Raw genomic sequence first — 27,842 nt, forward strand, 5'->3', positions numbered from 1 at the left:
TCTGCCAAAACGTTTGCCTTTTTGCAAATATAACTAGATGCGGCTTAATTGTTCAAGCTTAACGCGACTATGAGGCTGTGTTATGAATCTTATGTCTGAAATTCCTAATACATGTATAAATTTTAATAAGCCAAGATTACTCGGACATTATTTACGTTTAAAGTCAAGCCACGCACGACAAATCGACGTGCAAGACTTTTGATGTGTGGTTTAAACACGATAAAGAATAAAATTTTCTTAAATAATCGACTGTTTCCCTTTGAAATGTCTCAACTGAGAGCATATTATTTTGGATAAACCATTGTTCATAAATTTAAGAAATTTATTAAATGAGTGCAAAAAAGTCTCATTTCGCATTCATGTCGCGTTCAACGTCTGCAGTCAAGCGCCAACTTGAACAAGTTAACTAGTGTTTAGTAATTGCTATTAAAAAGCATTTAATTGATCGGCTTGTTTGAGAGCGAAAAACATTTGAAATACAACGACCGACAGAAGAACAAATATATCGATAGTGAAGGTTAATCCTTGCATACTCAAACTTGGCATTCAACCAAATACACGTATTTCATTAAAAGATAACGCGGAAGAGGTACAATAATGTATGTGTATTAAAAAGACATACGAAATAATATATGACTTTGAAAAATATTGGCAAGCATGAGTTTAAACTCAAAACAGGTATAATTAAAGCATTTGAGTAACTTAATTAAACACAAATTCATAATGGTATCCACAAATGAAGCTCACACATTGAAATGCAACTCATATTGACAAACATTTGATGACATGGACACATGTAGCTGATATTGTGATGCAAAATAGGCAAGTACCACTTGACAACATTCTTACTTCACGTATGTCGAATACGCATTCATAAATATAAAGAAAAACATAAATACATTCATTGTCGAATGTTTAATTCAATAAAAACATCCTTAGTACAACCAGAACTTAAATAATACGTTTGCAGCAAATTTTCCTTTTTATGGATTAAAAGAACGTTAAACAACGCATTTTAAAATTGGATTATGTTTAATTCACTGCATTCAGTTCTGACAATTCGGTAACACTAGATCTTCAAAGTCATCATCACGGTCAATATCGATGTAAATTTTCCCAAGTTCTGGTATGATCTTGAAAAGCGGGCTTGAATAAATAGCATGCAATAGCATTCATTAATTTTTATCTTATAGTATCACAATTATTACACACTTATCTTAATCAAGTAAATGCAATGTCATTTCCAAACTAACACTGATTCTATGTAGGAAACAGATACTTTTCGGCCTCTTAATCAGAGGCTATCTTTCTTCAAAAACTAATATCGCCGTGTTACCAGAGGTCTGAAAATCTTTCTTTTGGTCAGGAGTTTGGCCTGCTAAAAATGTCTCCACTAAAGTTTGTCTCTTTACATAAGTTTACGCGAGTTTAGTCAATCATAATATTAATGAAATTTACTATCTAAATAAAAAGAAAAAACTGGAATATCGTATTCAATCGTAGAATTAAACTAGTTAAACAGAGGAAATATAAATTTTACAACACTTTATGTTGACTTATTTTTCGTTTAGTATGGTCGCTGAAGATGATTTTTTATCATAATAACACTTTAAATTTATCAAATTGATCTTCCAAATATGATCCGTCTTCGTTGAGGTTACAACTGTAGTTTAGCCTCGTTTTGTAATTAAAGTAAACCACATTCATACGATGGTCTTCGATATTGCATTGTTGTTGTTTTGTTTAAAAGTTATATATTGCGAGCCTAATCATTATTAGCAATATAAACAATGATCTTTCGGCTATTTTAGTTTATGCGTCTGGCGAGATCAACCTTAAATACTCTTCACAGCCTCAACGCAGAAATTTGACTGGAACCAGCATAGCTCGATCAAATCTCTGCCTTTATAACAAACTACGTGATGAAGGCAGGGACACGTGGTACAATAATGTTTCTATTTTAAAGGTTTTTTTTTTCAATTAAGGTAATTATTTTTTTTTATTAACCTAATCTTATTCAATTTTTTCATAATATAAAATAATATGGTACTACTTTTCATAATATAATGCTTAAACAATCATTTCAGATCTTGTGATAACAGAGATAGTATGTGAGAGCATGGAACGACACCACTGCTTGGAGATTGATTTCAATCAGCGTAACTTAGATGAACGCTAAATGACGATGAGCCTACACAGTAGTGAATGAGCGTCTATCTGTAGACATTTCGGACACGCAACTTTACTTGAAAAAGAAGGAAAATTACTCTCGACCATTTGGACTACTAACTTTAATGTTTTCTTACCGTCGAATTTTGACCTGACTTTTAGGCGATGACAAAATAAACAAACAAAGACAACATAATAACGGCCACAAGTGCAAATTTCTGACACGGATCCATCCCATTTACCACATATGTCAGTTTTAATAAAAACCTCTGTTGTGGTGTAAGCAAAGCCGATTTATCAGTCTCCACCTGATGTCTCTTACGTCTCGGTAACATCATCTGCCTCACGAACTTGAGAGCAATGTTGTCGATGTACGGATCGTTCAAACATCGGCCGTCCACATAGCTCTGCCAGCGAATGCTGTTTTGTTCCATAGCACCGCCAATACTAAACACTTCGGCAACTTCATTCTCCATCTTCTTAAACTTGTCCTGTTTAATCATGTTCGCTCCTGTTGTACCAGAAGTATTTAACCCTTCCACCAGATCACACTTTGTGATAACTACGAACAGGTCAATATTTGCTGCAAAAAGGATTTATGTTTATGTTGTGATATAAGCGCATTTTAATCTCATTGAGATGGTGCTAACGGTCTTTTTAAACAAATGTATGTGATATTTATTAAGTGTGTGTGTTAATAGTTCAAGTTTTTTTTCATTTCATAAAGGGGTATCATCTGGTGAGCTTTACACGTTGTTAGAGAACCTAAGTTGAATTGTCCTCTGTAATTTCATTCGTTTGTTTCCTGAATTATCTTGCCCAAGTATACAAATATTAAGATTTTTTTCCACAAACTACTCACATTTGAAATGTCCTGTTGCCTGGTCGTGAGGATCTAGTAAACGGCGGACGATATCGGCTAATGCAGTCGGAAGAGATTGATCGGCACTTGCAACAAACACAACTCGTGTTACCGCCCATTCCTTGCTACTATTCGGGTAAATTTTCTTTAGACAACTTACACCGTAATCTTTCTGCAACTTTTGTAAGGACTTAACCGATGTTCCAGGAGGAATGTAACCTGGAAAATAAAAGTGTTTTGTTTTAAAAATGGTCACTCACCTTAGTATCACACATATTAAAAAAGAGCAACGCATAACGGGTGCCACGTTCGTCTGCGAAAGCTTGTCAAATTTATTTTTTAGAGGTCACAGTGACCTTGACCTTTGACCTAGTGACCCGAAAATGGATGTGGCGTGTAGAACTCATCAACATGCATCTACATATGAAGTTTCAAAGTTGTAGGATGAAGCACTTTGATTTCAGAGGCAATGTTAAGGTTTTAGCACGACGCGGACGGCGGACGTCAGACCGCAGACGGCGGACGACACGACACGACGAGCTGGCTATGACAATACCTTGGGTTTTCTCCGAAAACAGCCGAGCTAAAAATCAGTTATGCCACTTTGTTTATTATGTTTATGATATGAGGCTATTTTGATCTCTGCAGTGTTCCGAAACGCTCCCAGTGTTTTTGTTCTTAGAATATCCAAAACAACAAGCCTAAAACGTCTTGATAATTGTATAAAGTAAAATGGTATGAATATGCTAATCGTTGTGGTAAGTTTGCATTTTATAAATGAGAAAATCTTCTATTGACAATAACAAGTAAGAGATAAGGCCCATGGTCAATAAATAAATTAATTTATCCAAACGGTTTCCGATATACACATAATACTACAATGGGAAAGGCAAACCCATACTTAAAGCTAATTTCTTCTCTACAATCGATGTTTTATTTGCTGAACACTTCCTGCCTAATTTGCGCGTTTAGCCATGTATATGAACTACTACCGTAAAGAAACCACGTACCTTCAATAAATGCCTCGAGTAACTCGATATTCTCTCTTAAGTAGTGATCGCCCATCCCTGGTACGTCAAATATGTTAGGCAACATGTTCAGACAATCCGAAAATGCTTCTTTTTGTAAACCTTGCAGCTCATACTTCTCAATTCCACAGTTTCCAAACCTAAATTAACACACATAAGAATATTGGTAATTGTTCGTGTCACGAAATCTTACGACATTAACCATCCGTTAATTACTAGGATTGATACGTATGGTACAATGTAAACGTTTATTATGGACATTCAAGTCTTTATCAACTGAACCATTATGAACATAAACTCGTTACATTAAAGTAAGATATTACAGCCCATCGTTAATACATTAACTAGAATACCTCTGTTTCACAAAAATGAAGAAAATAAATGTATAGTAATTTATAATGATATTTGCCATTCAAATGCAAGCGTTTTTGATGCCGTATTCCCGCGACCAGTTTTAGCTTTGTGGTAATGTTTTCCCGTCATTGCTTTGATGATGGTGTTTACGATTGCACTTTTTCCTACACCGACGCTTCCAAGAAGCAGAATAACCTCTGGACCTGTTCTGTCCGGTCTACTCTCAACAAAAGAAAACACGTTATCCGTTTACACAAATTGTCATTTTGGATATTAAAAGCATTTTGTATCGCCAGTTCATCTTGCGATAGGAAAATATAATATATTCTTCAAAATCAAGTTACTTTCATGATATATATTTTTGCGATGTATTTTAGTGAGGCAACACTAAAATTCAAGTTTCTCAAAATTGTCTAAATATCATAAGTTTTTTATTATTCGACATTGTATTTAGCTGTGATTTGTATTGTGGGAGGACATACTTAATAATAGACAAAATATAAAAAAAAATACTTTTTTCATTCATTAGATCACTCCACATGTTATTTTCTGCATGTTATTTTGCTTTAAGTTGCAATCCATGCTATATGTTTTAGACTTGAAGTTTAATGATTACAAATACTGGTGAAATAAGTAACGTTTTTTCGGCCAATAACACTGCTTAAGTGTTTAGGTTAACTGTTCACCTGTATTTTAAATAACAAACTTAATGAATATATTGAAACTGTTAATGCTTTAAACGCTAATCAAGCGGGCTTTCGAAATAATACAGCACCATCGATACTGTTTTTGTATTACACATGCTTGGCGAGTATTTAAAAGTTAAAAAGAATAAATTGTTTTGCGCATTCGTTGACTTTTAAAAAGCCTTTAATTCTGTATGGGGGGCAGGTTTGTGGTAACAATTAATAAGATATAATATATGTGGTAACTTCCCTAACATTATTAAAATATGTATAGCTCCATAAAATCATGTGTCAGAATATGTGAATAATTTGTGTGTAGAAGAGGCCTCCGCCAAGGGGAAAATTTATTCCCCCCTACTGTTTTCCTTATACCTAAATGACCTTGAATATTTTATAACTACACGTAATGATAAAAGTATAGATATATACGATGCAGATTTAGATATAGTCGTCAAAATGCTTGTACTACTTTACTTTAAAACAGTAATATATGCAACTTCGGAAGAAAACCTTGTGTCTGTTTTGAACACTTTTTACTCGTATTGCTGCCAATGGAAATTAGATATCAATTATAATAAAACTAAAGTTATTGTTTTTAGTGATAAAATGAAACGAGAAAGAGATATAACAATACATGAATACTCATTAGAGATAGTTGATTATTTTTAATATTTAGGTGGGATGTTCTCTAAAAACAGACAAAAAAACATGTAGTAAAACAGGCAAGAAAAGCAATGTTAAGTCTATATAAAAAAGTAAGAAACCTCGATTTATCTATTGAATGTCAATTGAAACTGTTCAACAATACTATTGTTCCAATTTTAACATTCGGGTGAGAAGTATTGGGTTATGGAGACTTATCAACTATTGAAAAGGTTCACACTGATTTTTTAAAACATATTCTTAGTGTTAAACAAGGATATCAGTAAAACTGATGGATGCTCCCCAATGATGCTTTGTCGATATATGGGTTAATTATGTGGAAAAAAATGAGACCTTGAGAAAATCTTATATTAGCTTCAGTTTCCTTGACCTTGACCCCAGTGATCTCAAACGTCATCAAAAGGTAGAGGTCCATGTAAGGTACCTACATGCCAAATATGAAAGAGATCGGTAAAGTATTGAAGGTTCTATTAGAAACTGTAACAAAAGTGTGATGGAAAAATCTATTATTAGCTTCGGTGACCTTGACCCCAATGACCTCAAAAGTCATCAAAAGGTAGAGATCCATACAAGGTATCTACATGCCAAATATGAAAGAGTATTGAAGGTGGTATGACAAACTGTTGTAAAAAAGTATGACGGAACAATCTATTATTAGCCTTGGTGATCTTGACCCCCAGTGACCTCAAACGTCATCAAAAGGTAGAGATCCATGCAAGGTACCTACATGCCAAATATGAAAGAGATCGGTAAAGTATTGAAGTTGCTATGAGAAACGGTAACAAAATTGTGACGGAACAATCTATTATTAGCCTTGACGACATTGACCTTGACCCCAGTGACCTCAAACGTCATCAAAAGGTAGAGGCCCATGCAAGGTATCTATATGCAAAATATGAAAGAGATCGGTAAAGTATTAAAGGTGGTATGAGAAACTGTAACAAAAGTCTATTATTAGCCTTGGTGACCTTGACCCCAGTGACCTTAAACGTCATCAAAAGGTATAGGTCCATTCAAGGTAACTACATGCCAAATATGAAAGAGATCGGTAAAGTATTGAAGGTGCTATGAGAATTTGTAACAAAAGTGTGACGGAAAAAATCTATTATTAGCCTTGGTGACCTTGACCTTGACCCCAGTGACCTCAAATGTCATCAAAAGGTAGAGGTCCATGCAAGGTATCTACATGCCAAATATGAAAGAGATCGGTAAAGTATTGAAGGTGCTATGAGAAACTGTAACAAAAGTCTATTATAAGCCTTGGTGACCTTGAGCCCAGTGACTTCAAACGTCATCAAAAGGTAGAGGTCCATGCAAGGTACCTACATGCCAAATATGAAAGAGATCGGTTAAGTATCGAAGGTGCTATTGGAAACTGTAGTAAAAGTCTATTTTTAGCCTTGGTGACCTTGACCTTGACCCCAGTGACCTCAAACGTCATCAAAAGGTAGAGGTCCATGCAAGGTATCTATATGCCAAATATTAAAGAGATCTGTAAAGTATTGAATGTGCTATGAGAAACTGTAACAAAAGTATATTATTAGCCTTGATGACCTTGACCTTGACCCCAGTGACCTCATACGTCATCAAAGGGTAGAGGTCCATGCAAGGTATCTACATGCTTAATATGAAAGAGATCGGTAAAGTATTGAAGGTGCTATAAGAAACTGTAACAAAAGTGTGACCGTATGGAAGTACGGAAGTGCGGAAAGACAAACTGGCAACTATATGCTCCCCATATATATATATATATATATATATATATATATATATATATATATATATATATATATATATATATATATATATATATATATAAGGGGAGCATAAAAAGGTACACCACGTGTCATGATTTATGGGGATCTTGGTCGTTATCCACTATCAGTTGTAATTAAAAAGGGAATGGTCGGGTTTTTGTATGACCTTGTTACAAATGATCAAAATAAGCTCAGCGCGATAATGTATAAGCTAATTTTTCCCATGCAAGTGTAAACGATGTTAAGTTCAAATGGATCGATACCATGAAATGTATTTTTGATCAATGTGGAATGAGCTATGCCTTGTATAATCAATATTTTACTGGCACTAAGCATTTATTATTGGCAAAATTAAATAAAGTTCTCTGTGATCAATATATACAGCAATGGTAATCCGATATAAATTCAATGCCTTAATGTCTCAACTATCGAATTTTTAAAGACACGTTTGGACCAGATAATTATTTTGAGTTTGAACCTGATTATTATTTACCTTACTTTATAAAGTTCCGTATGTGTAACCACCATTTGCCAATAGAAAAGGACCGTTGGCAAAATATTGAACGTAACCTAAGAAAATGTTTAACCTGTGTAATTTAAATGACATTGGTGATGAATTCCATTACATTTTGAACTGTCCTTTCATTGAAAACCAACGACAGCAAATACTCCCACACATTAGACATAATACCAACAATGCAATACTTTTTAAAAGAATCATGAATGAAACAGACAGATCGAAAATCTGTAATTTAGTAAAATTTATAAAGATTATTTTAGATAATTTTAAAAATACACCTGGCTAATATTGTTTATAAATAATTTTGCTTCCAGCTATATGTAATGCTTATAACATATATACTGTTGATAATATACTGAATGCCGTTGCATCCTTTTTTCTTGCTGCATTTGTATTTGTATTTATATACAAATATTATCTGGATTTGATCTAGTACTATGCACAGGTGGTTAGCGTGTTGCTATGATATTAATTAGTGAAAACATCATTGTGAATGATAAATAATCATAATATAACGAAATATCTACTTTTCTAAAGAAAAAAAATTCACTATCAAATATATATATAGCAAGGTATTTAACTCGAAATCACAAACAGTGTGCATCGCTTTAAACAGCCATTACTTCATCAATTGTGCAGCGATTTTCATGAACCCGGTCTTATTCAACGCAGACATAAATTTCCTTTTTGGAAATGTATATTTCCTTTTTGGAAATGTATATATCACGTTATATTTCTACACATGCTGGGTCAAATTTTAAGAAATAAAACGATACACAATTTGCTTGACCATAAAGTAATTTAATATTAACACTTCGGTCTGTCCTAAAAAAAGAGTGATAAACAAGAGGGCCATGATGGCCATGTATCGCCCCACTACTGAAAAAAAGCTGAAACAAATATTCTCTGCATGTGCAAATACTTAAATATAGGCCCTATTTAAGCACATGTACACTTTTGTGACCCCCTGGGCTTGGTCAAATTTAATCCCAGAGGCATAATTTGAGCAAACTTTGTAGAGGACTACTATATCTCACTACCTTTACATACAAAATATTTTTAAAGTTTTCACAAAATAAGCAAGATATAAGCGTATATAATGTTCAATTTTGTGACCCGCGGGTCAGGGTCAAATTTGACCCAAAGGGCATAATTTGAACAAACTTGGTAGAGGATTATAAGATGTTACTGCATTACAAATTTGGTAGCCATAGTCTGAATGGTTTTCAACAAGAAGATTTTTAAAGATTTCACAAAATAGGCGCTTTATAAGCGTTTATTCAATTTAGTGACCCCCAGGGAAGGTTCAAAGTTGACCCCAGAGGCATTATTTGAACAAATTTGGTAGAGGTGTATTAGATGTCACTACATACCAAATTTGGTAGCCCTAGGCCCAATGGTTATGGACAATAAGATTTTTTTAAGTTTTCACAAAATAGGCCCCATATAAGCGTATGTTTAGTTTTGTGACCCCCCAGGCAGGGTCAAATTTGACCAAAGGGGCATAATTTGAACAAACTTGGTAGAGAACTATTAGATGTCACTACATACCAAATTTGGTAGCCCTATGCCTTACGGTTAAGGACAAGAGAATTTTTAAAGTTTTCACTAAATAGGCACTATATAAGCATATAATCAATTTTGTGGCCCCCAGGGCAGGGTCAAATTTGACTCCTGGGGCATAATTTGAACAAACTAAGTGGAGGACTTTACAAATGAATGTCACTACATACCAAATTGTGTAGCCCTAGGCCTAATGGTTATGGACAAGAATTTTTATAAAGTTTTCACAAAATAGGCATTATATAAGCATATGTTCAATTTTGTGACCCCCGGGGCAGGTTCAAATTTGACCCCAGGGATAAAATTTGAACGAATTTAGTAGAGAACTATAAGATGTCACTACATACCAAATTTGATAGCCCTAGGCTGGATGGTTATGGACAAGAGATTTTTGAAGTTTTCACAAAATAGGCCTTATATTAGCATATGTTCAATTTTGTGATCCCCCGGACAGGGTCAAATTTGACCCCAGGGGCATAAGTTGAACAAACTTGGTAGAGAACTATAAGATTTCACTACATACCAAATTTGGTAGCCCTAGGCCCAATGTTTATAGACAAGTAGATTTTTAAAGTTTTCACAAAATAGGCCTTTATATAAGCGTATGTTCAAATTGTGACCCCCAGGGCAGGGTCAAATTTGACCCCAGGAGCATAATTTGAACAAACTTGGTAGAGGACTATAGGATGTCACTACATACCTAATTTGGTAGCCCTAGACCCAATGGTTATGGAAAAGTAGATTTTTAAAGTTTTCACACAATAGGCCTTATATAAGCATATATTCAATTTTGTGACCCCGGGGCAGTTTCAAATTTGACCCCAGGGACATAATATGAACAAACTAAGAAGAGAATTATTACACGTCACTACATACCAAATTTGGTAGCCCTATGCCATACGGTTATGGACAGGAAGATTTTAAGGTTTTCACAAAATAGGCCTTATATAACATATGTTCAATTTTGTGACCCTCGGGGCAGGGTCAAACTTGACCCCAGGGGCATAATTTGAAAAAAACTTGGTAGAGGACTATAAGATGTCACTACATACCAAATTTGGTAGCCCTATGCCCAATGGTTATGGAGAAGAATATTTGTACAGTTTTCAAAAAATAGACCCTATATAAGCATATGTTCAATTTTGTGACCCCCGGGGCAGGGTCAAATTTGACCTCAGAGGCATCATTTGAAGAACTTTTGTAGAGGACTATTAGATGTCTCTACATACCAAATTTATTAGCCCTAGGCCCGATGGTTATGGACAATAGGATTTTAAAATTTGACCCCAGGGGCATAATTTGAAGAAACTAAGAAGAGAACTACTTAACGTCACTACATACCAAATTTGGTAGCCCTATGCCATACGGTTATGGACAGGAAGATTTTCAAGTTTTCCCACAATAGGCCTTATATGAGCATATGTTCAATTGTGTGACACTCGGGGCAGGGTCAAACTTGACCCCAGGGGCATAATTTGAAAAAACTTGGTAGAGGACTATAAGATGTCACTACATTATCATACCAAATTTGGTAGCCCTAGGCCCAATGTTTATGGACAAAAAGATTTTTAAAGTTTTCAAAAAATAAGACCTTTATAAGCATATATTCAATTTTGTGACCCCCGGGGCAGTTTCAAATTTGACCCCAGGGGCATAATTTGAACAAACTAAGAAGAGAACTATTACATGTCACTACATACCAAATTTGGTAGCCCTATGCTATACAGTTATGGACAAGTAGATTTTGAAAGTTTTCACAAAATAGGCCTTATATAAGCATATGTTCAATTTTGTGAACCTCGGGGCAAGGTCACACTTGACCCCAGGGGCATAATTTGAAAAAACTTGGTAGCGGACTATACGATGTCACACCATACCAAATTTTGTAGCCCTAGGCCCAATGGTTATGGAGAAGAATATTTGTACAGTTTTCAAAAAATATACCCTATATAAGCATATGTTCAATTTTGTGACCCCCGGGGCAGGATCAAATTTGACCCCAGGGGCATAATTTGAAGAAATTTGGTAGAGGACTATTAGATGTCTCTACATACCAAATTTATTAGCCCTAGGCCCTATGGTTATGGACGATAGGATTTTTAAAGTTTTCACAAAATAGGCCTTATATAAGCATATGTTCAATTTTGTGACCCCCGGAGCAGGGTCAAATTTGACCCCAGGGGCATAATTTAAAGAAATTTGGAAAAAGACTATTAGATGTCTCTACATACCAAATTTGATAGCCCTAGGCCCAATGGTTATGGATGAGAGATTTTTAAAGTTTGCACAAAATAGGCCTTATATAAGCAAATTTTCAATTTTTTGACCCCCGGGGCAGGGTTAAATTTTACCCCAGGGGCATAATTTGAAGAAACTTGGTAGAGGACTATAAGATGTCACTACATACCACATTTGGTAGCCCTAGGCCCAAGGGTTATGGATGAGAACATTTTTAAGTTTTCACAAAATAGGCCTTATATAAGCAAATTTTCAATGTTTTGACCCCCCGGGGCGGGGTCAAATTTGATCCCAGGGGCATAATTTGAAGAAACTTGGTAGAGGACTATAAGATGTCATTGCATACCAAATTGTGTAGCCCTAGACCCAATGGTTATGGACAAAAAGATTTTATAAGTTTTCACAAAATAGGCCTTATTTTAGCAAATTTTCAATTTTCTGACCCCCCAGGGCAGGGTCAAATTTGACCCCAGGGGCAACATTTGAAGAAACTTGGTAGAAGACTATAAGATGTCACTACATACCAAATTTGGTAGCCCTAGGCCAAATGGTTATGGATGAAAACATTTTTAAAGTTTTCACAAAATAGGCCTTATATAAGCAAATTTTCAATTTTTTGTCCCCCGGGACAGGGTCAAATTTGACCCCAGGGCATAATTTGAACAAATTTGAAAGAGGTTCACCCCAGGAACATTCCTGAGAAATTTCATCAGAATTGGACCATTAGTTTAGGAGAAGAAGATGTCTAAAGAAAAAATTAACGCACGGACGCACGCACGGACGCACGCACGGACGCACGCACGACGGACACAGGACCATGACATAAGAGCTAAAAAGCATCGATAGAGTCCCAACTTAATTATGGTTATTCGAATCTTCGAAATAATTTATATAAGTGAAATGGTTTTCAATTTTGCTACACATAATAATAAATACACCTGAAATTGAACATTCAAATATAATAATGTTCATTTACAAGCAACTTGTCAAGCGGGTGCACGTTAAGTCAGGGTAAAATATTTACTTTACCGTTTACATAAGTCTGCAATTTCACAGATCAGATCAGTATTTTCTTCTCGTATGTTTAACTTCTCTTGTTCCATTTCCTTTTGTGTTGTGTCTAAGAAAACGTATTTAATAATAAATGAACGACAATACAAACGAATGTATGCATGAAATCATGAATGTATTATTCAAATAAAAATAAACCGTTCTCTGTGGAAACGGAATTTGATGCAAATGCTTAAAGAGTCGTTCCAGATTAGCCTGTGCAGTCCGCGCAGGCCAATCAGGGACAAAACTTCCCGCTTTTATGATATTTTTCGTTTGAAGATAGACTCTTCATAGCAAAAATCAAGTTTAAGCGGAAATATTTGCCTGTACGAACTGCACAGGCTAATCTGGGACGACAGTATACGCATATGCATTAAACCCCATTTTCACAAAACATGGCTTAAATGTATTCGTATTTGACATATTAAGTGTTTATTCTCAATTAAAAATGTATCATTTAGAAAAATTGACATGTAAAGTTTCCAGTTATTCCTTCGGCCGAATAGCGGACATTGTCTACATTTTATCGGCTGTTGAAGCGATCCGCTTGATTTACACAAAATTAACCAAACATTAAAAAAAATTCAAATACAATAGGCAGTACTTCGACTTATTTTATTCAATTCGTAGCGAACCAATACTCGATTGTATGAACTGTAACTTAAGAATCTAAAAGCTCAATCATTTATACGATATGTTCAGTATTTGAACGCACAGGCATTCACCTAAAATTGAATGGATTGTAAACATTTTGTCTTATTCAATTCGGATCTTTGTTGACACACACAAAGAAATCGATTTTGGTAGAGTATTGAATTTGCGATAAAGGTAAATTAAGGTGAAAACCTGGGTGGTAAGACATCTACGCCGAAAAATATGTTGAAGTTAATCTTGTGTAAATATGCTCGTTTAGACAGTTGAGAAACGACGGGCTATATGCCAAAAGGAAAAATAACGTTAACCATGTCTGGTGAACTTCACATCCTGTATAGATTCGTTTTCCGGCCCATCACTGCCTCTATTTTTATCTGAAGAAAAACACAATCGACAAAAACATAAATAGAACAGTTGCAATTAAAGAACAATTATATAATGTAGGAAAATAAGTACGAAATTATATCAATTAAAGCATATACGACAAGAGTATATGCATGTTTTTCATATCGCAATTATGGTCATAGCATGTTTTGTATTGTGGGGTAAACAAATATCCACAGGAAAAAATCGTTTGTAATCGACCATTCTGTCTATATCGATTAGCATGCGCCAATTAAATGTTATTTTGCTTTCCGTTCCTTAAAAATAGTCGATGTATCACGATGGTGAACTTGCTTCGAAAAGTAAGTGTACGTGTGAAACGAATCTGACTTGCAAAGAACCAAGTGCTCCTTTTTATTTCTTTTAACTCGCATTTGCTTGTTTTAACGTTAATGTGCTGAGTTCATAACAAATAGGAACCCTCTTTTTCTGAAGTAAGCTTAATTAAACCATATGGGATAAGTTTGAAACAAATTCAATTTGTATCTTCCTGTCTTGAAAACCATCCGAAAACAATTAAAAAGGAAATAAAAAAACGATATTAAAAATAGAAGTATAATACACTCACTTTGATTTCGAACGTTCTCCATGTTACGCGACTAATTATCCAATGCGGTGTTATGTGTTCGTAATTTTCCTTAACTACGGATAGCAGACAGTTTATTGCATAATCCATAATCCATAATTTATTGCTTGCGGAGGATTACGGAGAGTGTCGATGAATCACGATGTGTGTATTGATCTTTCGATTCAGGGGAGATCAATTCGTACGGAAGAGTGTGTTATTTTATCTCAAGTGTGTTTTACAATGTCGCTCATTAACAAAATTAATTGGATATAACATCATTTGTTCATACGCGCTTATTTGAAGAAAACGTATTTATATTAAACTGTTATTATAACCAAATGACAAAACATTATATAATTATTTCAACATGGCAACATCTTGCAGTTTCAAGTTAATGGTGCAGTCCTATGGGATATCATGTCAGCTTAATCTTATCCCTAAGAAATCGAAACACAAGCAAATAGCGGAGTCTACTGGTAAGCTTCAGTTAGGGCATTTTAATAACTGCACTACCATGACCACGAATATTTGTGCTAAGGTACAGCTGGCTTGGTTTGGACACGTCACCATGCACGACTCTCTGTACAAGACTGTACTCCAGGGTACCTCTTGGTAGTGAAGCTTCCCATAAAATTTCATTGAATTTCGGTCATTAGTTGCTGAAAAATAACCCGGACAAGAATTGTACTATATGTACAGTTAATGGAAAACTTCACACATCTTTGAATCTCCAACACATTACAGCTTAAGTTCCTTTTTTTATGAATTTGCATGGTTCATGTATTTTCAATTATTGAAATTATCCTAATTAAATGGTTATGGATTATTATGCCTAAAACATGCGTTAAATACTGGTATTAAAATCTAATAATATAGTATAAGGTTTGGTTTTCCTCTGTTAATATCCCCAGATATATGATACCATTTTAAGGGGCAATTGTTCTCATTTAATTTGTTTTTGTTTTTTGAATAATGTCATTTATGTAAGAATCCAAAATATAAAAGATCAATATACTAAAACACCAATATAATTATATGAATCTTATAAGAAGAAAAGAAATCGTTTTAAGATTTCAGTCTGTGAACAATTCTGATTAAAAATATACATTGGCTAGTATCAAACTTGTTAAGTACAAGTACCACATAATAAACTAGAAATGGCGCGGCAGCGGCCGACGCGTATCCCCTGCCGCATGTTTGACCCAGGGGGGGCCCGGGGTTGGAAATGGAGCCATGCATAGGTTAGATTGACCGTATTGTCATAAGAGAAGTTCAGTATCAATTAGAAGTGAATCGGTGTAGAAATGAAGAAATTATAGTAAAAGGCAATTTTTGAGTGGTCTAGGCCTATGTGGGCGGGGCGCTCCAGGGTTGGTAATGGGGTCATACATAGTTGAGATTGACCGTATTGTCATAAGAGAGGTTCAGTATCAATTTGAAGTAAATTGTTGTAGAAATTAAGAAATTATAGTAAAAAGCAATTCTGAATGGCCGTGGCCTATGTGGGCGGGTTGCCCCAGGGTTGGTAACTGGGGTCATGCATAGTTGAGGTTGACTGTATTGTCTTAAAAGAGGTTCAGTATCAATTTGAAGTGCATCGGTGTAGAAATGAAGAAATGATAGTAAAATGCAATTTTGGGTGGGCGTGGCCTATGTGGGCGGGGCACCCTAGGGTTGGTAATGGGGCCATGCATAGTTGAGATTAGCCGTATTGACTTAAGAGAGGTTCAGTATCAATTTGAAGTGAATGAGTGTAGAAATGAAGAAATTATAGTAAAAGGCAATTTTAGGTGGGTGTGGCCTATGTGAGCGGGGCACCCCAGGGTTGGTAATGGGGCCATGCATAGTTGAGATTGACCGTATTGTCATTAGAGAGGTTCAGTATAAATTTGAAGACAATCGGTGTAGAAATGAAGAAATTATAGTAAAATTACCTAAAAAAATAAGTAAAAATCACTGATCCGGCCCCACCCCAACCCCCATTACTTTTGACCCAGGGGTCAGATCAAAATTCCAAATAGTGCAGGGTCGCACATATGCTCATAGACACCATGTGTGCAAGTTTCAAGGTTCTAGTGCTAATAGTGTAGGAGGAGATAGTGGCCAGGACGGGCGGACAGACAGACGGACAGATGCCGGAGATTAACACAATATTCTCACGCTTTTCAAAAAGCGTGGGGGTAATAATTCAAAAGAGGAATTTCCTGTTACATGTAGATCAGAAAATGATTGGACATAAATGAAGGGGTCAAAGGTTCCCTACAATCATGGTGTTTCATTGTTTAATGTTTTTTATCCTATTTCAAATCAAGTATACTTTGAATATGTTTGTTCGGTTTGAACAAGTTTCTTGTTTTAATAACTGCTGAGCCCGTTGCCGAGGTGTATGTGAGAGCAAGGAACAACTCTGCATGGAGATTGATACACTAATATCATAACCTTACAAACAATAATTTATCACAATAATTATTATATCAGTATTAAAAAAGTTTTTTCCCTGATGGAAGAATTTTGACATACTTTCTACCATTCCTTGGACACAAAACAACTGCAACATAAAAATAGTATAAGGTTTTAATTTTTTAGAATGATTGGGCAATACATTTTCATCTTTTATGAAAGATTTGCATATACCTAGTCCTTTACTGCAGCATAATTTGTTTAAAATTTTTAAAATACATTTATAAATTAGTTATGATTTTTTCACTGACAAATACGCAATGGAAAAAAGGCCAGCAACTACTTACTTTGGGTAGGCCCAGTTTTCTGGCTCGCACTTGTTGGAAACTGACCACACTGGATCACATATGTCAGTGCGTTGTCCATACTGTTCCCGCGATCATATGTCTGCCTATGCCTAAAATATTTTAAGCTTTCTTTTTTTCCCATTAATTGCAAAGCTCCTCTTGGGCATTGGCACACTGCGACTATACTGGGAGTCTGTCTCACATTGATTTAAAAAAATATGTGTACTGTTTGTTTTTAAGCAACCCTAGTAGTATAATTATGTTGACACATTCTTTAAACAAATTCTGTCTGAACATTTGCAAAATAAACAACACGCCTGCATGTGAACATCTTGGAACACCAAGTAAAACGACGCTTTAATAATAAACGACCCAGATTATATCCCCAACTAAATAGCCGAAATTGCTTGGGGTCGAATAAACTTGCTATTATAACGATAACAATATTATTTTTGTGTTCACGCAATAAGAAAACTAACGAGAAAAAATCATGACAATATTTTTCGGGTTTTTTAGTAGACTTTCAGCATCTAAATCATTTGCCATTTGCAATAATCATTAATAGGGTAAAAATAGTTGATACAATACAAGGATACGGTCTTGCATTCCTCTACTGCGCATGCGCAAAACCTGTTGTTTTCCTGTAAATCTTAACTTTATCACGGTCTTGCAATCATCGACACCGGCAAAGTGATCTTTACATAGCCCTTGCCAAGTACACCTGTATGGTGCTGGCAATGCGAAAAGCACTGCAATGTAATAGGAACTTGTCGACATTGCTATTTGTTTATACATTTAAGATACATATCGTGAAACAAAATATGCTGAGCAGATCATACTTTGATTAACAGTAACTGGTTTTCATAAGTTTGGTTACTTTTCCTTCTAATTTTAATGCAATGACTTAAAACATAAAACATTTAAGTTTGGTACATTTAATGTGATTTAAAACTCAATGAATGTAATAAAAATTATATTTTTGTTCTTAATTGTTAAACAATATTTTTTTCAAAGTATCTTAAAAGTATACCCCCTTTGTACATGTTCAAACTTGATAAATTGGATACTTAAGTTGTTTTTTTCTACATATTAAAGTAAACAAATGCCGGCTTTTACAGAAAAGTACCTGAAGATTTGGTATTGTTCCAGACAAAATGTTCCAAAAGTAAATATATAAATTATTTCAAAGATTGATGTTGTAAGATATGCATTGTAGAAGTTTACATAACTTGATATAGTATGTTTGTACTTCTCGCTGTACATGTCATGTTTTCGAATGGAACCATTCCTCTATTAAGTTTAGATGTAAATTAATACTATAAATATGTTTATATCGTGCGCTAAGTACCATACTTTTGTTTAAATAAATGTCTTTATATGTAAAGAAAAACAAGATTTTCTATAATGAAAATGTATTGAAGGTTTCATGTGTTCATTATGTATTTAGAATCAAATCGAATATCAGTAAACCAGTGCATTGCATTAAGTAATAGCTGTTGATGTATCTTTTACCGTAGTTGTGTTTGTATTGAAATATGTGTACCGATATATGTATCACTGGATCAATCGATACTTGTTTTATATTTTCAGTAACCGGATTTGTACTCATACTAGCAGTCATTTCCCCAGGATTTTGTTTAGGCACAGCGGCAAGTCAGTGCGGATGGGGGATGTTGCGGGAGGGAGTTTGCCCCCTTTCACGTGTCGATTTTTTAAAATGTCTTTAAATGTTCTAAATCAAAATCAACACTACTTTGGAGCTACTAAAACACAACAGTTTCGTTTATTATTCAAATCTATTTCCTCAATTTATTTCATTAGAACCATTTATTATAAAATTAAATAACAAGCAAAATAATAATAGACATTAGAAAGCAAACAATGATTGAAAAAAGATAAACACACACAACAGTTACATATTTTACCACAATAATACATGCATAATATATCTTTACATTGTTTAGTTCAGAAAACTGTTTTTCGAGGCTTGACCTGGTGCCAGGCATCCAGCATTCTTCCAAAGTCAACTGCCTCAATGTCTGGCCATTCAATGCTGACCATCATAAGAGCATTGTGGACAGCAGACTTCAGTCGAGTACGATTTTCTGTCTTCACCCTTTTCATGGCTCTCGCAGTCTGAAATAAACAATTTGTAAATTGCTTTGAAAATATATACATATATAATATGTATTTTTTTAATCGCTTTGATTAAAATACAAAGCGATGAAAGCCAAAAAAAGCACATTTGCACCTTTCGATTGATATTGTGCGCTTTACAGCCTAGTGAAGTACTTACCAGCTGTAGATGTAGGGAGAAGCAGGCACATAAATGGATTGTAAGCCACTTTATTGCCTCATCAGCCTTCTTCTCTGTGCCATGTAGGCTGCCTCGAACCTGCCTCCAGTTGTTAATTGTTTCTTCAACGGGAAGGTTGAAGTGGTCAGCTAGTTTGTAAAAAAAATAAAAAGTAACACTAATTGATTTTTAAAAAATATTTCCACAAAATCTGGTTATAAACAAGTTATTATAATTGAGTAAATATAAGAAGCGACATTGGTAGAAGATAAATAGCATGTTTAAGTTTAAGTGCACTACCTTGATGTCATGCTCGTCATGGTTGTCCATTCGCCAGTAGGGAACTTGGTGGTGGTGAAACCCTCAAACAGCTGCAGCAATGACAAGTCCGGAAACCGATCTTCTATGTTGGACATCAGCTGCTGCACAAAAGGCTTGTACAACTGGAAATGAGTTTGCAACACATAAGTTGATAATTATTGTTGTCATGCTGTGTTAGCTTGTCTGTATTTTTCTCACAAGATGAGTTTGTTCCGCTTTGATTTAATGAAGTTTAGAATTAAATATTACTCTATGGTGAATTTCATATTTCGTATATACCTTAAGTGATCGTAAGTAAGTTATGGCAGGTTCCAGCATTCAGTTTTCAATTATTTCTGTAACCACAAAAAAACAAACTTTTCGTCCGTAAAAAAAATTAAAACGTGAAAAGTCCCCATATGCCCATCAAGCAAGAATATATGTGCTTTATAATGGCATGCCCATATGTTCTAGCCCATATGCATCTCACGTACAAATGCTTTCAGAAAAAGCTAGGAAGTATACCATTCAATAAGAAACTATAACTATTTTGCGAGGTTTCTGACTATAATGTCTTTTATAATGAAAAACAATAGTCTCGTTCAGAAGAATCCTAGACCAGGAACGGACGACGGAAGGCCATCCGTACTAAAAAAGAGGTGTGGGAGGCAGTGTTCAGTATGAAGACATGACCATTGGGACTATACAACGTCCCACCTAAGCTAATTAAGCCCATAGAAGGGGCATCGATGGATATGGGATGGGAAGAGTGGTCCAAGAAATGGAAAAAGTCTCTGGTTATCCCCTTACCGAAAAAGGGCAACCTCAGGATTATCGAGCACTTTTCCACCATCAGCCTTATAAGTTTTCCCACAAAAGTCACGATACGCTTCCTCCTTAACCGACTGAAATGTAAGGCCGAGGTAAGAGCTGGCGGAGCACAGTGAACAGACCTTCTACTGTAGAAAGTACTGAAAACACATGCATCAACAACCAACGTGAGCTCTTCCACAACTTTAGGAACTTAAATAAATATACCGATTAAAATTGGCATGATGGCAGCTTCTTGGAGGATTCAAAATTGCTTTAGGGCTGGTGCAAGTCATTCAAGAAATCTACAGAAACGCCAGCAGCGATGTTCTAGTACTTCTCAGGGGAATTTAAGGGCGACTTCTTCGGTAAATCAGTATGCGTCCGTCAGTGATGTCTCTTCTCTCTGCCCTGTTTATCATTTTCCTTAAGAAGATAATGACGCTGGATGTTTTCACTTTCTGAAAGTCAAATTTAATGCAAGAGTTATTGGTGATGCGCTTGTTCTTTAGCTTCAGCATGATGGTGAACACTTAGCCATGGTCACTAACAAATTCTGCACCAGGAAACGTTCTTGTGTTCGCCTTGTTGATGTGCAATTGCCTGTATGGAGCATTCGAGGTCGCTGTTCTGGAAGGTTTGTGTGCGTTCAGCGAGTTGGCAAGGGTGAGTTGGTGGCTTCTCACGAACTTAAGAAGTCTCAGTTCTCTGTCATTGGTGTCTCCTTTTGCAAAATCTGCATACTGTCCCTGACTTGTCTTCCTGAGAGTCTGGTCAAAGCTTATATAATGAGGATGTCTTTCTTCGGAACCTTGACAATTATGCTATGACTCTTCATCCACTGTTCAACCTTCTCGTCTTCTTAGTCTTATGTTGGTGCGCACACGTTCCATGTTTCAATGTTTGTTCCCTTTGTTGACAGCTTGATCGATGGATAAGCTCCAGTGGCTAACTTGTCGCATCTACCCTGGGACTGGCAGTGGAGTGAGCGGTCGTTGTTATTCCGGGCCCCGACCGATGCGTCTTGGTATTCTGTTGTCTTGTCCTCATCATGTCTTTCCAATGGGCTTGGGTAATTCTTGTTTACACTTTAGGTTTAATTATGTTGATATATCCTCTTGAATTTGCCATAAGAATACACTGTACATGTAAGCGGTCGAGTTAGGCCGTCCGACATATTCCATTATAGGTAAAAGTCGTGAATAGACTGCCGAATTAATGGTGTTGATATTTTCTATAGAATTTGCAATAATCATACATTGTACATATAAGCGGTCGAGTTTTGTAAACGGATGTTTGCGTAGAAAGGGCTTGTACGTTCTTCACATTTCCTTTAAGAGTTTAAGTATATAAGCTACAAGAATTAAATCAGTTGGACAGTAAACCTTTTACAGCCGGAGACATCATATTTATGTTCGTGTAGCCACAGGTCACGTGTTGGTCCCAAATGTATCTTGTTGATTAGAATAGTTTGTAGACGTGAAAAGCGTCGTATCAAATAGCAGAATAAATTTAAATCAACAGTTCTTCGAGTTGTGTGCATCCATATTCCATTTTGCTTCAATATCATATAGTGGTTTCTACGAAGTTTGTCAAAATCATGCATATTTGGTAAAAAATTACCATGCCCTAGGTATCACCTAATTTGTATAGACTCATCTAGAAAAATAACTTAAAAGTGTTATTTTCTAAAACCGCAAGTCCCAGAGTTTTCTTAAATTGGTTTTGATCATCAGACAGAGGTCTTGTATAATATTTGTTTTTTAAACAAGAATCGCATTGTTTACATCGTTTTTTTGACGCAAGTGACGCAGATTTATCTGGATATTGTCAAAATATACATTCTGACCAAGGTTCATAAAATAATCACTGACCTCAAGAGTAGTATGATTTTTTTAAAGATTCGACTTTGTGATTTAATTCTTGGACATACATGGTCGAAATTCAAACCCGCCCTAGATTTTGTCAATACAAATATTTTGACAAAGTCTCATCAAGATTGATTTATAAATGTGTCATCAAAAGTAGAAAGAAGCTAAATGTTTATGATGAACTATGCGAACCACAAGACCATGGTAAGGTGAGCTAAAACGAAGTGTTCAATTACTGTATTTATAGAATATATTATACCAGGTTTAAGTGGTGAAAATATACAAGTTTAAAGTATTTGACACATACTCCTATCCTATCATTTTCTCAAATATTTGTGTTTACGTATTGAAAAATAAACACAACAAAATAGCAGAAAAAATGACATTTTGACGTACGATTGATCAACAAGATGATGTCCAGTTATACTTTGGTCATTGTCCAGTTTATCACAGCAATATTGGCATTAATACATGCATGCTTAACTTGTCACATCACTGTTTAATACTTTCGGTAACAGGCATTTTTTATTTTATTTTTTGTTTTTATTTCAAGGCAAACAATTCTGTTAAACATGTGTCATGAGTCGTGTATAATGCACTACGATATAGGCTGGTGTTCAAATCCAATATTTATATAATTATCACAGCTTACTTAATGATCAACAAAACTGGAATCCTCTATTTCTTTAAGTAAACTATTTACAAAATCCAAACCGAAATACTTGCAAATATATTTTTCCATCAGTATGTTGTTAATGAGATATATTGTGCAAAATAATTATAAATATTGTCATAATGTGAGTCGTGTTCTGAGAAAACTGGGCATAATGCACGTGCATAAAGTATCGTCCCAGATTAGCCTGTGCAATCTAGGCTTATCACAGGCTTATCAGGGAAGACACTTTCCGCTTATACACCATTTTTAGAAAAAATCCAGTTTGGGCCGAAGGTGTTGTCCCTGATTAGCCTGTGTGGACTGCTTAGGCTAATCTTGGACGACACTTTAAGCTAATGTATTATGCCCAGTTTTCTCAGAACGCGACTCCCTCATGTCATTTGCATATGCATGGCCATGAAAACATACCCGCATCTACCGCATAGGTGTCTGATTGTTATGGACAAATAGGTTGGATGCAACTATGTAGAAAATTATGTCATACCACAACTTTTGTCATGCTAAATGATACAACTTTTGAGATATTAATATCATGACGCTGGTGCAATATTCTTAAGCCTGTAATATATAAGATTTTGTTGCCCCATATAAAACATTTCACATTCTTCTCTAAAACCACAAGTCCCCGAGTTTTGTTTAATTGCTTATGATCATCCGAAAGAGGTTTTGTATAATATTTGTTCAAATCATGCCCTTGTAAAAAAATGGCCCATCCCCAGTGGCCACATGATTTTTATAGACTTGAATTGTAAATAACTTACTTTGACCTGGTGACCTTATTTTAAGATACAAACGCCCCAGATTCAAACTTGGCCTAGATATTGTCAAGAAAGACTTTCTCGCAAACTTTCATCAATGTTTAGTCATACATGTGGCTTCTATAGTAGTAATGTTGTCATTTTTTTTATTAATATCATAACGCGGTGCATTTTTCTTCAGCCTGTTATATATCATATTTTGTTGCCCCATATAACACATAACACATTCTCTTAGTGGTCTTCATTCGCTTTTAAAGTCAATGTTTTTTATTTTCAGTGTAATAATGAAAGATGAGCAATAAAACATACCACAAATAAATATATAAAAAAAATATTTAGAATAAATAGAAAAGTTAAAAAAAGCACATCAAAACTAAAATCAAATAACTAGCAATGTTTTACTTTCAAGTCAATTAAAATAGCATTCCCCACTTCAACATGCACACTTTACATGCACAACTTATTGTTAATGCCCACACATTGATTTCACATTTAGCAGCATCATAATCCTGATTCCCGTACATAAACATACTACATGTATATATTTGCTGTTTGATACAAACGTGTTTTGTTCACGTGTAGTTGTTATGAACATCTGTCGTTTCTGATCAATGTAACATATTTGGTAAAGTAACACAGTTTGAAGGTAGTAACCTTTCTAAGGTTGTGCTATGTTTAGCTCCACTAATAGTTATTCGGCTTGCAAGATACTGGAACAGATTGTATATTATCTGATTTAAGAGATGTTTGAGAAATTATGCAACAGGACATTTCTGCAAGATGTGAAAAATATCTATTTGAATGGGATTTCTGAGGGTTAGCCATCGCCGAAAGGCCATTGTTTCTTCATTAATGCATGACAAAAGTAAAGGCTATATTGTTTGCTAGTATGCTAGTCCGTATTGCATATTGCAAGGTGGTAAAGCGGCTCTTTTCATTTTGCTGTGAAAAGAACGGTCACAAGCCCGTACAAACGCTGAGTGACAACTCTTGATCATGTAGCTTGTATGAAACGTGTTTACAAAACCAAAGTAGTTCAAAGCATAACGCTTTTCCTTCTTCGAGGGAGAAGAAATCTGGGTGCAAGTCCCGGCTCTGGTTATAACACGAATACTCGCTGCTCAGTAGCAAGATTCATACTCTTACACAGTCAATATAATCGCGGGACCAAATACCACAAGGTACGATTTCCAGTTGGTACACTCACGATTGAAATGAACTAACGAATTACCATTGAGTACATGATTGAAATGTACAGGATATTATTCACTAATCGGTATGTAGCAAAACTAATTTACCAATCTACGTTATAAACACACAGTTTATATTTAGCGTTTGAACATTCGCTAGTAATAGGCATGCAATAGCAATCCAACGCTGACATGATTCACACTCCTACGCAGTAAATTTATTTTTCCGCGGGACCAAATGCCCATAGGCTTAATTTCGAGTTGCTAAATTGTATATAAAAACACTTGGATGTGCGTATTTGATGAGAACTTTGGTTTTCATCCAAAATTCGACCAAACTTAATTCATTGTGTATACCGGTAACCATAAAATCTAAGATATTATAGCTGAGGAGAGATAGTTGACCATGGGCAGTTGGCTTTTTTGCGTTTTTCTTAAAAAGTATAGTATAGCCGCGTGTTACCCAGATCTTTACGTTATACGCTTCAACCAACCACAAAGACAAAGTTGGACAGATTTTGTTATATTTTCTCAAAGCGATATGTTTTCTGAGTTTTTTGGGGGGAAACGTACAGTACGTGTCATCTATTTTGTCACAGTTACATACTGTTGCAGTTTTAAAGTAGAGAGAACTCCAAAATGGTTTCGCTGTCCATTGAAGGTCAATACTTTGGTATGTGGTAAAAGATGAAAAATGTTATTCTATCTTCAATACAGAGAAAACTTACACATGTGTACATACATAGAATCATGAATATAATGAATAATGAGTCGTATTGAAACATAAAAAAACTATTGTCAAGTATATTGCTAATTTACGTTGCGTGAGGTGTTGGTTATTTTGTCGGTTATATGGCATTTATGTTGACCAAGTACATAGTGGGTATCCCTTCTTACATGAAGGGACATAATACCAACATATAGCAGCACATTATTTATTGGTTATTTAAGTCGGTTATACAACATTTAAGTAGCAAACCAACAAAATAGTGTTTGTCCCCTCTTGCAAGAAGAGACATAACACTTCCGGCGATGGGACCCATATTCGTATAACATGAAGGTCCTTTCTATTTTGTCCTATGACGGATCAGTCTTTAGTCAATTTGTGTCCCCTTTCGGACCCATGTTGTAATATATATGGTGCATATACAACTTATGTTACACATCCGGCGATCGGACCCATATCGTTACCTCATAAAGGTCCCTTCCGTGTTTGCTCATAAAGACCCAATGAGGAGCGCATATTTGTACCATGTTTTACCCATATTGATTAGCATATGGGACCCACATAAATAGCGTTGCACTTCCGGCTATTTGACCGTTTTTTGGAAGAACACATGGAGCCCATATATAGATCCACAAGGAACGTAGATATGACCTTCTCGACATTCTTGCTGGGATGGACAGCTCGGATGATTCTGTCATTCATCGACAGCAATCGGTTAACAGGAAAATGTAAACTAAGAGAGATGATAGGTCGAATTAATAGGCACTAGACAACTTAAATGTATGAAGATATATTTCTTCAAATATATTATCAATTATCATTTTCAAGGAATATATTTAGAAAAGTGTTCGTTTACTAGAAAATCTGTGCCATTATTTTACAGATCCAGCATGTGTAAGTGGGGTTAAATAAATAATCTTATGTAAAAACAGTCCAAAATAAATAAGAAATGTTTTTTTTTAAACGACTGTGCCTTGAAAGCTTTTATTAAGATGCCATGTCTGCCTTAAAATCACAAAACAAACATGATCAATGACAAGACTTTTCGGACAACATTTTATTTAAGTTTAACTACCTATATGATACAATAAGAAAAATTAAAACGGTTAAAAACGACTAAATAGGTGATTGGCAGTAAAGGAAACAAGAAGAAAGTGTATTATTAATGTTTTGTTTTGTCCGTAATGAAAATTAATGAAATAACTGTCAGGTATATCATGTTTTGTAAATAAAACACGTTATCCAGGTCACTCAACTTTCAATAAATTTGTAAATGCGAGTATTTGATCCCATACTAAAGAGAAAAAACACTGTGTTTTACAGTGAGTTATAATCGTTCCTATTTACTACCGATTATATGTTATGTTTTACTCGGGATCATTTAGCTATTTTAGGATATCTTAATGTTTATTTTGCGTGTGTAATGTTATTCATGGAATGCTACTTCTATTTCCGCGTTTAGCACTAACTATTACATATATATATATATATATATATATATTTATTTATTTATTTATTTATTTATTTATATATATATTTATTTTTTATTTATATATATATGTATTAATTAAAAACCAACAATCTTGCCAAGGCAGCTCAATTTTATTTCTGTTATGCGAGACAAGAAAAATATCATATTATTTTTAAATAATATACATGTACATCTACATGCACAGTTTTTATAATAGCATGTCATATAGCATTTTTGTATAAAATACATCTACAGAATTTTTCAGAAACATAGGATTTCAGTAATAAAACAAAAATAAGCATATATTTAAATGTTAGTTATATCAGTTTGCGGTCCAGTTATTATAAATTCTACGTAATTCTTTACGTACCGAGTAATCATTTAGAGTTAACAATATAATGTTATTAATCATGACAATAAAATCCAAATACAACTAACATCAGTCATTTACAATAAATTACCGCACTTAGTAAAATAATACAAACAACAAATGAATA

At 34.9% G+C, this 27,842-nt stretch overlaps 1 protein-coding gene across 1 annotated transcript; it reads right to left on the reverse strand.

The window, feature by feature from the left end:
- Window positions 1-598: 598 nt before the first annotated feature.
- Window positions 599-14,636, reverse strand: LOC127834049 (uncharacterized). The gene is made up of 7 exons (XM_052359618.1): window positions 14,500-14,636; window positions 13,856-13,921; window positions 12,870-12,960; window positions 4,469-4,630; window positions 4,042-4,199; window positions 3,032-3,250; window positions 599-2,752 (listed from the first exon to the last, which is right to left on the reverse strand). Exons 1-7 carry the CDS (start codon window positions 14,519-14,521, stop codon window positions 2,328-2,330), a joined length of 1,143 nt encoding a protein of 380 aa, XP_052215578.1. The 5' UTR covers window positions 14,522-14,636; the 3' UTR covers window positions 599-2,327.
- Window positions 14,637-27,842: the final 13,206 nt, after the last annotated feature.

The sequence above is a fragment of the Dreissena polymorpha genome, chromosome 6 (genome assembly GCF_020536995.1).
Source record: "Dreissena polymorpha isolate Duluth1 chromosome 6, UMN_Dpol_1.0, whole genome shotgun sequence".
In the NCBI taxonomy this organism is placed as follows: domain Eukaryota; kingdom Metazoa; phylum Mollusca; class Bivalvia; order Myida; family Dreissenidae; genus Dreissena; species Dreissena polymorpha.